This window comes from Actinia tenebrosa, unplaced genomic scaffold (assembly GCF_029948245.1).
Source record: "Actinia tenebrosa isolate PJP-AT-01 unplaced genomic scaffold, QUT_ActTen_1.0 PGA_scaffold12__29_contigs__length_12842862, whole genome shotgun sequence".
In the NCBI taxonomy this organism is placed as follows: Eukaryota; Metazoa; Cnidaria; class Anthozoa; order Actiniaria; family Actiniidae; genus Actinia; species Actinia tenebrosa.
Window position 1 is genome coordinate 2,675,504 of NW_028292572.1, and position 12,282 is coordinate 2,687,785.

Here is a 12,282-nt window from a genome sequence, read left to right on the forward strand (position 1 = left end):
TTTTCTGGATCCGCCCTTGGACATACCAACAAATTACGTAAACAAATTAGGGATCGCGTGCGCGAACGATCCGTAATTTGTTGACGTAATTTGTTGGTATGTGATCTTATTTACCCAGGCTGTCAACCAATCAGAAAGCGAGTTTACGTACATTTGTGGTAAAAAACGCATTTTGACCAACTGTTGCCGTCACATCGTGGTAAATAAGAGGACATACTTCTCTAAACCATCGGCACATCGATATTTTAAATCCGTTATGACGTCAACAGTTTGTCAAATGTGATTTATTCACGATTCAAAGCCTATTAAGGTGGCTCAATATAGTTTTTGTACGTGCGCGTGCCAACTTGTGCACGAGCATGCGCAGTACCAGAACTTCAAGAATATTTATTTTTATGACGTCACGAAAAGTCGGTTGCATGCGTTATTAAAAACAACTCGAAAACTACGTGGTCAAATATCTTTAAATTTCTACAGTTTTTTCTTCGTAGAATGATAAGATAACTGACGCGATAGAAAAATTTTGAACTACAGAAAACTTTTATCTTGAAAAATCGATATTTCTTTAACATCTTGCTTTCTGTAGGCACGATTTTAATAAAACGCGTTCATAAAATAGGTAACAAAACAAACTTTTGTATAACACCACGGGAAACTCGAGATTTTAATTTTTTAATGGCAAAAAGGACCCGTTTTGTGGCTGACGTGTCGCTGCTATGGTAACTATTCACGTGATCATTTTCACGAAAAATGATTCCTAAACTCATAGTCTTTAATTTGTATAGGAAATCGCACGATCTCGAGTACAATTTGGAAATTAATAGACACGAGTAATGTTTTGAAAGTTCTTGTAATTGCGCGAGCCTTTAGGCGAGTGCAATTAAAGAACTTTCAAAACATTACGAGTGTCTATTAATTCCAAATTGTACGAGAAGATCGTGCGATTTTTTGTTTATAGGTCACTCAACAAAATTTCAGTAAGAAATGCGAAGCGACGCCGTTCATCTTTGTCTATTTGATTTTCAGTCCATCGCGCAACTGAAATGCATAAAAAAGATTAGTTCTTACGGCTTTAAAATTTTATTTGTGTTTTTTAAGTACAAAATGATAGAAAATAATTGTTTTGACATTGTTTTGGCCGTGTTGCCATAGCGACTTAATTCGGTACTCCTACGGAGTACAATTAACGCTATAATTGTACTCCTCTCGACCAATCAGAGTCGAGTAATTTTGTTGAGTGTACTATAAGCTATAAAATAGTTTCTTTTCCATTACTCTAAAGCCCGAAACTATATGAAGCCACCTTAAGCTTCTCAAAATTAACAAAAAACCGTACCTTTAATTCACAAGAAATAGCGAGTTGATGGTTTTCACGGCGGCCATGTTGGAGGAACTCAACAAAAGAATTGTCAATGAATTATTTCGTTATATCCTCCAACATGGCCGCCGTGTCTTTTGTTATTTAATTCTCTTGGTAATGGTTGAAAGCCATCAATAGTATTGTTTAGCTGTAATTTTGCCAGTTGTTAGGTTGCGCATTTGACCAAACTTATCTGTTTGTTTGTTTTTTTCTGACTTTGATTTATGAAATTGTTTATATGAGATCAACGTTTTTTCTCGTTTGTTCCATGGAGACACTATCTTGACCTCGGATTCAAAGATGTAACTTAAATCTCGTCCCTTAGTAGAGCTAGGGTTTCTCTTGCTCAGCCCTGGGGAACAAGGCTGTGACATAATCCAGTCTTTGCTGATTGGCTGTTTTAAAGTGTAAAACTGCTCATGCGCGAATGGACGGAAGTAAAACCGCAATTCAAAACGAGCTATCACAAACAGGCTTATGACAAGGTCAAAACAAAAAGTTAAATTTCAAGTTTATTTCCATTTTCTATGAAAAAAGAAATTTAATCATTGCAAAATTATAGATTACGATATTTGATAAATAATTTTTCTCTTTTTATTTCTTATTTTTTGAAATAAAAAAGAGAGATAGTAAATGATTGTGGCGACTCCAAAAGGACTAGTAAGACTATCGAGTCGGAAATATTAAATTCTCGAGTTGGGTATCATATAGCAAAAGAAAAAACACCAGTGCAAAGTTCTTATGTTTTTTTTTTTCGGCTCTACTGATACATGTATAAGAAAAAGAGAGAGAATTTTGAATGTCTCGGATTTTCTAGAAGCAGTAAAACTTCATGTAGACGAGGGAAGCCCAAGGTATTTTCATACTGTTGAAGTGACTTCCATGATATTTCCATCATTTCCCTAATTCCATAGTATGAGAATATGTTAGGAGTGGCGATTTCCATGATATTTCCATACCTTGGAAAATTACGAGCGAAAGATGACATGATATGAAAATATTTCCCTGTTTGTTTAACTTCCATGGTATTAAAATACGCCCGTTCCAAAATATTCCCATGATTTGAAGCACACACAGTATTGACAGCGCACACCACCCTTTTTTCCACAGATGGCAAACTACATTTTGCTAAAATAAGTATTTTGTCGTGTTGATTATTTCGCAGGCAGAGCAGATTTTGTCAAAATTAATGTCAAGTTTAGCTGCTGCTGAGAAAAGGCGTTCAGAGGAAATTAATCGCCAGACCATGGTGTTGCGTGAGAGATTAGCTAAAAGGCAGGTGATGGCTCAACAAAGAGCTGCAGATAAGAGAGAAGAAATTGAAGAATTCCAAGAAAGAGAAAAACAACCTTATAATATTATTGCTTTCCTCAAGAAAAGGGGAAAGCTAATGGACCGTCAGTGCAGCAGGTAAGAACCTAAAAGCAATAAATTCCCAACAGCAGCAATAATGTAAGAACACCAGTGAAATAAGGGTTTTGTTTTCTGCTGTACGACACGAGTGAAAAACGTCTGCGCATGCTCTGAATCCGTATGCAAATTAGTCAAAACATTTGTAAATTTGGCTTTCAAACATGCCTGATAAATTGGACTTCACAAAATGCCAAAACTTGAAATGTCCATGCTTGAAACTTGAGGCTAATTCTTTCATATTATGTTTCTTAATACAGTATCTTGGTCTGACAAAAGTATACTCTCGAACTTTTTAGTATACAAATACTTATTTTTTCACTCAAACTCTTCAAAATTCTTAGAAAACGTACTAAAATGCACGCATGCGCAAATGTTTTTCTCTATTGTCCTGCTGTACAGCATCCAATACCAAATCAATACGCTCAATTTTTAGAATACCTGACTGGAAAACACACTATTGAAAATATAGCTTATCAAAATGCAAGAAAATCGTTGTGTATTCGGGGTATTTTTATCCACCAGGCATGCATAACGGTATTATGAATGTATTGCGATTCTCCTATGAGTTTGATCGGGAGCAATTGCTTGATTTATTCGTATACTAAAACCATTCTGACTTGATCTTTTTCAATGTTCTTTAACGTTTTTTGTCAAATTTAAAGTTTAATTTATCTATGACGATTGTGGAAGTCACCATGTTCAACTTCGTCTAATTTTTGAAGATATTTTACACTATTCGTCGGGAACTAAACATTTTCGCGGATCGCTCGCATGAAGTTACTACAATCTGACCAATCAGGAATCGCATTCTGAAAATAGTTCAGGCTGCGCGAGGATCTAAAAACAGATTTTCAAATAACTTTCATGGGTAGAGACCTATGTATGGGAGATGTGCTCTCTTTATACTTTATAACCTTTTGATACAATATATTGACGGCGTTGGAAGATAAAAATCGCAATAGGACTCGTAGTTATTGACGAAATGCCTCGGGATTTTCTATGATTTAGAATGCTATAGTTGTGGCACCCCACTCAATTTTCACTTGTATCTTTTTAGTTAACACACTTTTCTGGATACGACGGACTATGCCACCCAAAACCATTGTTTGATTAGGATTTAATTAGTATTAATAATAATAATAAAACAATAAAATAGAGATTATGAATATAATACTTTCTTGCAGTTTAATTGACAAATGCTATTTTTGTAGGATTTTGGAAGAATATCACGAAGACTTGAAAAACCTTGAAGAAAAGCATCAACAAGGTAAAGCCTGGGAAAATCCCTGCAGAAGATAAGTCATTTCAATCGGTTTGATGACCAAATATTAAGACCGCCCCGACCATGTGGAACAGCCACAATAATGATCGGGAAATAAAAGCGTTCCCAACGGCCGGAAACCCTAATATGGTTTTGATTATTTATTTTTTTCTATTTCAGCTGTTTTAAAACATGAAGCTGATCTTGCCGTTAGGCTAAGGAGAAAAAGAGACACAAAAAGAAGCATGCTTTTAAATGAATTGGAAGGACAGAAAGAAGAGTTTGAAGCAAAAGTATGTCTTTGGTGCTTCTTAAGTTGAAAATTATTTTAGGGGGAACTATTTTACCTGATTGTTTTCAAGTCATGTTTACCATTTTTCTCGGACAATGGCCAGGATTTACACTTATCCTGGAATTCTAGGTATTTCAGAATGCTTTTTCACGGCCAATGCTTTTTTTATTATTATTATTTGTTCTTAAAAAATCCGTTTTCCTCTTTCCAAAACATTGGGTGAATGAAAAGTGCTTTATTCCTTGAAAAAAGGTGATTAGCAACATAATATATAAGGGGAGTAGAGATAAAGAAAATCAAGAACATTTTCTTTTCTTTTCAGTCACATTTACTTTAGACTGACTAATATGCTTCAAAAATAAGATTTTTTTCTGTAGCCTTGGGTCCCGTAATTTTGTTTCCTGGAAGACTCATGGAACTTAATAGTGCGATAATTTAACTTATTTGAAAAACCAACCACGCCCTATTTCTATTGTTTGATGTCGGGTTTGAATTTCGATGGAGAACCTGTCCCGGGTTTTGAATTCAGTATTGATACTAACAGAGGAGAGCGGGGCTGAATTCAAAACCCGGGACAGGTTCTCCATCGAAATTCAAACCCTCCATCAAGCATCAGAAATAGGGCGTGGTTGGTTTTTAAACCAGTTGAAACGCGCGTGCTCAATTTGCTCGGCCGCAGAGTTTTTTATGTCTGGGCCGCAGGCCCTCTGTCTTGAATTTCAATACAAACCTTAGCCCTATAGCATTTTAACCTTTATAAACAATTCAAACAGTTTATGATTCTTTATAGTTTGCGGCAGCCGCCTAACATAGAACGGCAGTTTACACTCACCCGAACCGGAGACTCCCTATAGCTAGATTCCCTAGAGTACATTCGTAATAAAGACTCTTTGAGAAAAGTTTGTAATTCTTGCCGCTACAGGTTAACCAAAGTAAATTATATTTTGGGTTATTTTCCTCTGCGATCTTGGTATTAAAAACTAATACTCTTACGCTTTCGGGATTTTAGTTGTCTCCTCTGCCTCGGAAAAGTTTCTAAAACACCCTATCACTAATATCCCTCAGTGCTTATAATTGATTTCTTTCTAGGCATCTCACATGATCACTGAAGGCGACATGACAGCTGATGACTACCTTGAAGCATTTCACCAACTCACGGTAATGCAACAAGCAAAAATAGAAGAGGAAGAAGAGAATCATGACAAGCTAGAAGCTGAAGAATTTCAAGATCTGGCTTGGGTAATACTGTGCTTACCTATGTGTCATTCTTATATTTTTTTTGCAATTTCCAAGAACGTTTACTTTTTTATGGTATTTTTTTCTTGTTTCGAGAGGTTTTAAGAAGTTTCGGTTTCTTATTACTTTTCTTACTGTCTCAGCCTCTAGACCGAAAAATTAATTCCCTATGTTTTGAAAACACCGTGGAAATAAGGTCGCGCATTTTGCACAGTAGCGTATGGCGCGTAATGATTACTCAAGGGGAATCCAATGGACGATGACGAGGATGATAAATTAGAGTGTGTTAGGGCTCAATTGGACGGCGGCACATATCTTTCGGGAGTGAGGCTATTTTCATTCCTCGAAATTAGACGCGCCCCTCACTGATTGGCTGGTTTGAGCAGACAAAAAAAAGAAGCAAGATAATGGCGGATGCCTGTGCGTATGATTTTGACATTCAAATATTCGTTATCAAAATTATGGATGAAAATTGCTTTGAAAATTAAACAACAACATCAAAACCAATCTCGTACCCAGAGTCCACGTTCCTCTTGGTAAGCAGCCTTTCGGAGAGGACTGGCGGTGGCCGGATTTTTGTGCATTCTCATTGGGCCTGGAATAAAACAATAGAAAGATTCTTCATTCTGGAAATAAATTGGCTTACTGACACGAAAACGTTAAAAAATAAGTCGATTTTTCAAGCAATAAATTTGATTAGATCGAATCGATCGATCGAATTGGATCGATAAATAATTTAACTAGAATGTTCAAAGCAAAAAGCTTCTTATTAAGATGATTGCCGTTGTTCGAAGCAATTTGAATCGATAAAGACCAAAGGTAACTCAAATAACAGCTAGCCTGTGGTATAGGCATGCGCAGTGAAACTTCCGGTCCGAGATTCACGGACCCAAAGCTAATTCAAAATCGGCTACAGCCAGAACCTCTTGCTTCTAGGTGCTGAGCAAGAGGAAACTGGGCTCTGGGTACGACTACGTACTTAGACTAACTATCATTAGGGATTCGAAAGTAACCACATTTGGCAGCACATTAGACAAGATGCACGGAATATTATGGGATAAGTATTCATTCCTTTGTAATGCTCATGTAAGCGGCCACACTTCCAAGAATAACTATTATTATGCAAAACAACATGTATGCCTATATACACAGCCAAAGAAGCCATGGTGAAACCTAAGATTTTGTCTACACTTCTAATCGACACAGTTCACAGTTTAGGAACAACCTGTTTACTGTTGTTATTGCCTTCCGAATTTTGGGGTCATCTGCAATAAACAGAAATGTTTACCTTTTACCTCCAGTTTTAGACCCATCTCGGAACCAAAGTTCGCGTCCAAGATAACTGAGAGGGCTGTTGCCAAACAACTGAAGGACCATCTAACTGACCACAACTGCTTAACATCTCGGCTTACAAACGCTTCCACAGCACTGAAACGGCTCTCTAGCGAAGGTACAGGACGACTTACTTTGCGCAATCGTCGGCCAGAAATGTGTTGCGCTCTTACTGTTCGATATGTGTGCAGCGTTCGACATAAAGTTGATCACAAGCTGCTCTTGGTAAGGCTGAATGTTAAAGTGCTGGAATGGTATAAGTCCTATCTTAACGGAGTTAAATCGCCTTTCAAAGATCTTCTCTGGGGGATACCACAAGGGTTGGTTCTTGGTCAGTGCCCATCATCGTCATTCCCATCAATAGAGTGTCTTTAGTGAACGGATTCAGCCGTCCTCCTCAGCAACGAATACTGTTGGTGTCATATTAGATAGCATGTATCTTGATCAACATGTTAATAGTATCTGTAGAGCATACTTCTCCTCTGCGTAGTATAGCTAGAATAAGGGACTGCCTATCAGACACTGAAATCTTACTCACATCTATGCTTGTTTGATCACTGCAACTCACTTCTGTACGGACTCCCTTTAATCGATCGTTTACAGAATGTACAGAACTCTGCAGCTCCTCTCAATCACGCAGTAAGAAGTTTTACCATATCACACCTATACTTAAGCAGTTACACTGGGTTCCTATTAGCCATGGTATTATCTACAAGACACTGTTACTTAACTATAAGGCACTTAATGGTGTGGCACCGTATTATATCAGGCACATGCTCAGTCCCTACCTTAGTCTCGAGGAAGAGAAGGGGAAAGTAATATTCCCAGAAGAATCCATGCAGACACACCATCTGGTATAGCTAATATGTTTAACACCTATTTCCATTCCACTTTTAATCCATCAATCTAAACACATTCAATCTCTTCTTCGCGAATCTCAATATGGTTTCGTCAACTCATCTCAACACTCGACAATTTGACTCAGTGGATCATATTTTTAAATTCTCTTGCGCAAACTAAGGAAATTTGGAATCTCTTGTAATCTCCTGGCTTGGTTTCAGAGCTACGTGTCAAACTTAATGCAAAGGGTCACCGTCCTTGGTGGATCATCTTTCCAGCTTCCAGTCACGTCTGGTGTGCCGCAAGGATCGATACTGGGACCGCTTCTATTTTTCCTGAGTCCCTAGGCATAGGCCTCTTCGCAGATGACAAAAAATGTTTTAGGAAATAGAAACACCAAATGACGTTCATACCTTGCAGAATGACCTTGACAGTCTTTCATCCTGGTCAAATGACGTCTTTCTACGCTTTAACCAATCCAAGTGCAAAGTTCTCTCCATCACAAGAAAAGCCTTACCCATCCAGTCTGCCTTACACCTCAATGGACAAGTATTGATAAGCTGCAGCTTGCCAATACTTGTCCATTGAGGTAAAGATTTAGGACGACGAGAAGTTCTTGCAACGCTAATGCGATAAATCTGAAGGTTCCTTTCGCAAAGGCTCTGTGCTACCAGTCAAACTTTGACGTAAGGACTAGGAAGGTGTGGAACTCTTAAGACTTTTCCTTACGCTCCAAAGACCTGAGTCTTGCGGCTTTCAGGCGTAGATTAAAGGACCACTACCAAACGGCTCTACAAGAAAAGCCTACGACATCGATGACTGTAGAACATGGAAGACTTTCTGTATCAAATGTAGCAAAGGAATTACTGTAATTAGGTTAATCGGTTCAACAATTTAATGTCATTTTATTCAAGGGACCATCGTAATTGGGGAAACTTGTGACGGTATTGTTTATATTTTTCATTTTTTTAAACTATGATCAGATGTGAGGTAAAATCTAAATCAATGAATACTGGCTAGGAACTTACGTTCATTCTCTTGGAACCTAGAGGCTCTTAGAATAATTACCTATTATTAGCGGTCGTTTTCATACGTGGCGTCTGTGTTTTGGAACTCTTTACAAGATCCCATCCGCCATTGTTGTAGTATCTAGCTTCAAATCAAAAAAAAGGTGGCTGCCTACTATAGAAAAATGAAGCTGCTGCGCACACTCCTCCGCAACGACGATGACGCCCCTTGATACGCGCGCGCACTTCAACTGTTCAAAACCGCGGGTGACCTTCATAATATTAGTGAACTTCAACAGGGCAAAACAGGGCAAAACCTATAGTAGGCAGCCACCTTAAGTAGCTTTTTAAGAAAGCATACAGCTAATTGAAGCTTTTTTGGTTTATCGTGTAGTTCTTCAGTTGAATTAATTAGAATTACATAATGTAAATAGCCGTCAGAATTTTTTTAAATTTTTCCGTTACGAACTACGGAATAGAAAATGTGCACCCTCGTGCTGTGTGCTCTTATAAAGCACTTGCCCCCAACCAATCCTTATGCGATAGACTGGGTTATTATAGTGTACAGCTGCAATTGTTGTTTTAGACTAATAGCTGTAACTTTTGTTGTTTAACTTTGGTATCAGCTGCAGTTTTAATGAAAGATTTGTTTTTTTATGACAGCAACTTACCGACCGATGGAAACGGTCAGTCAGCAAACTTGAAAATGGGCTGTTTTCGGAAATAAAACAGCAGGCCAAATTGTCATCCAAGGAGGCGGAAAGAATGATGAAAAAGCACGAAGAACAACTTGAAGAATATACAAGTAAGTAATATAGATAATCATGCTAAACTTTTCTCTATACGACCAATAAAACATGTCCTCGAATCCAAGTTTTTTGTGAATAAAGTAAAAACCGCGTAAAAGAACCACTATTCCCACAGACCCTTCGAACATGTCTTAAAGCTTAATACTCTTCACATAATAACCTGTCTCATTTTTCGAGCTGAAGTAGTCCTTGTATTGGGTGCTTTATAAGCTACATTCTAGCCTGGTGGTTCTTAATCCTCTGGTTCTTTTATGCTTTTACTCTTCAGCAACAAAAATCCACGAAAACGAACCCGGCTTCTTTTAGTAAACCTGACAAACTAAATTTCGACGTGTGTTGTTGGTCGCGTTACCATGGTGTTTTACAAGCCAATTTTCCTTACCACATTTGTCTTGTGATATTGTTACACGGTGCATGTATGCGCTGTTACCGCAATCATTTCATAACCAGATTGAGGATTAAGATCTCAGTTGAAGTAACGCATGCACTCATTTAGTTAACGTAAGTATTAGTCAAATACTAAAGGATTGCATTGCGCTACTTTAATCTTAATCCGTTATCTGGTTGCAGAATGCTGATTGCGGCAGTGAAGACTCGTATTAATTCCGTGACGCTTATTAGCCATTCCGAGGCTAAGAAAAAACTGGGTTGAATTGGCAGGAATTGGCATAAATTGGCCTGTTTTAGGGGACATATTTCCAAGATAACTTCTTTTTTCGTCCTGTTAAGCAGCCTAATAATGCACTGCAATGCCGAGAACCAAAGAACGAGTGTAAGACTGGAAACCAGCAACACGAACATTTAATGATTTCGAAAATATATTTTCATCACAAAAACGGCCATGTGTAAATGAGTAATTTCGGAAAGTTTTGTTGTCATGATATTAAATTCCTTTGAAGAGTTATAAGCATTTGAAATGATGTACCGAAAGCATGATAGTGATGCTGGTAGGCGGGCCCTTGGTTATTGCTTCCATGCAAACCTTTCTAATTTTAAACAGCTCTAGCTTTTTATTATACAATGTTACTGCATTACTTAGTCTTGTATATAGGGTTAACCTCAAGCTCCACCTTTTCTAACATCAGTCATGTATCTTTATGTGTTTGACTGATTTATATTTGAATTAATATCAAGTATTATTATTATTATTATTATTATTATTATTAACGGATATTGGTTAGCAAATGGAATTTTTCAGCTAATTTAGGATACACATATGAGAAAGTGTTAAAAAACTATAACTTATCAGAGTTTGCAAAAAAAACATTTTATTTTATTTTTGGAAGACAACAGAACAAGGGAAAGGGAACGACACCAAGCCTTACTTCAAGAAAAGTTAAATGAAAGAAGAAAAAGATGGAAAAGAGAGGCTGAAGAAAGAGCACTTGAACAAAACCAAATGGCAACTGAACAGGAAAATACACTAAGACAAGTACTCAATACACAGATTGGACTGAACGAGCAGTGAGTTTGTTTATCATGAGCAAATAACAACATTCCCTATTTAATCTTACTTTCCCTGGAGTATGATTTTTACTCGTGTATATGTAACTGAGCAGCACAGAAGGGAAGAACAATTCTCCATTTCCTAGCTCTCTGTTTCTCAGGCTTTACCTCTTTTCGTGTTACATATTCATATGTTCCAGAGAAGGTCCGTGGAAGTTTTAAGAGTTTGTATTGTACAAAACACCGATCTAAAAACCAATTGAATTTGCTGGAAGTTGGAGCGATGTGTAAAACACCAAAGCGTAAAATCATTTGGAAAAGTAACTTCGCTATTCCATGCTTTATAAATACTTTTACGTTTACTCCCTGGGCATCCCATAAATTAAGATGGCTGCCGTATTGACACTGAAATGAGACTAGCCCTGAGTAGATAAGTCTGTAATCAAGTAATCAAGAAACTAAAAAGCGGTAATCAGCTGATTTTTTGTGTTTTCAAGAAAAGTCTTTGTTGGCATCGTATCACAGTGTTTATTTTAATTTAGACTCGTTCATCTACGTACTTGCTACATCATGTATATTTGATCTTTTCAGATTGAGAAAGCAAGTGCTGCTAGAGCACGAACAGAACATGATAGCCTTGAACAACCATCTCCAGATAAGCCGCATAAGACAACAAAAGAAGTAATTAGTCACTAAGATATAGCAGCAATTGCCCTATTTCATAATGACGTCACTAACAAACTATTGTTTTAACGCTAGGGATCATGGTCGCTGGAGGGGGATGGAATGGCAACAACACAGCAAGAACAACTAAATATTACGCTAAATATCTCCAAAGAAAAGAATTAAACTTAAATTTAGCCTAAATTTCTATCACTTTAGCAGATGTAAACAAACCGTGACGTCATTATGAAATAGGGCAAGTGCACTCTTCTGACATAAGGCAGATCATTATGTCAAATAGTTGAATGTGTGTTTAATTGTTTCTCCTAAGGGTAGAATATCGGTTGGCCCAACGTCGTGCTCGTCTGGAAGAGTTAAAGAAAAAAATGAATCAAGAAATATCGCACAGTAAAGACCAGGGTGACTCAGAGCAAATGAAGGTCATTGCCCGATCACAGGTATTAAAGTTACATGTCATATGGTTCTTATCATTGCGTGTTACATAATCCAGCAGCAGTGTTTTATCGGGTTTATTTATCATTATCATTTTCAAATCATTATCATTATCGTCATCATTATCATTATTGTTATCATTATCATTATTATTATCATTATCATTATTG

The 12,282-nt window shown here is 37.3% G+C and overlaps 1 protein-coding gene across 3 annotated transcripts in view; it reads left to right on the forward strand.

Moving 5' to 3' along the window:
- Positions 1-12,282, forward strand: part of LOC116298069 (uncharacterized) — a 38,864-nt gene that overhangs the window by 12,229 nt on the left and 14,353 nt on the right. For all 3 annotated transcript variants that reach the window (XM_031706414.1, XM_089028258.1, XM_089028257.1), the window contains 8 exons: positions 2,526-2,770; positions 3,985-4,040; positions 4,215-4,327; positions 5,416-5,565; positions 9,405-9,546; positions 10,837-11,014; positions 11,588-11,677; positions 11,991-12,117. In XM_031706414.1, coding sequence (XP_031562274.1) covers positions 2,526-2,770; positions 3,985-4,040; positions 4,215-4,327; positions 5,416-5,565; positions 9,405-9,546; positions 10,837-11,014; positions 11,588-11,677; positions 11,991-12,117 — 1,101 coding nt within the window. The remainder of the gene's footprint in view (positions 1-2,525; positions 2,771-3,984; positions 4,041-4,214; positions 4,328-5,415; positions 5,566-9,404; positions 9,547-10,836; positions 11,015-11,587; positions 11,678-11,990; positions 12,118-12,282) is intronic.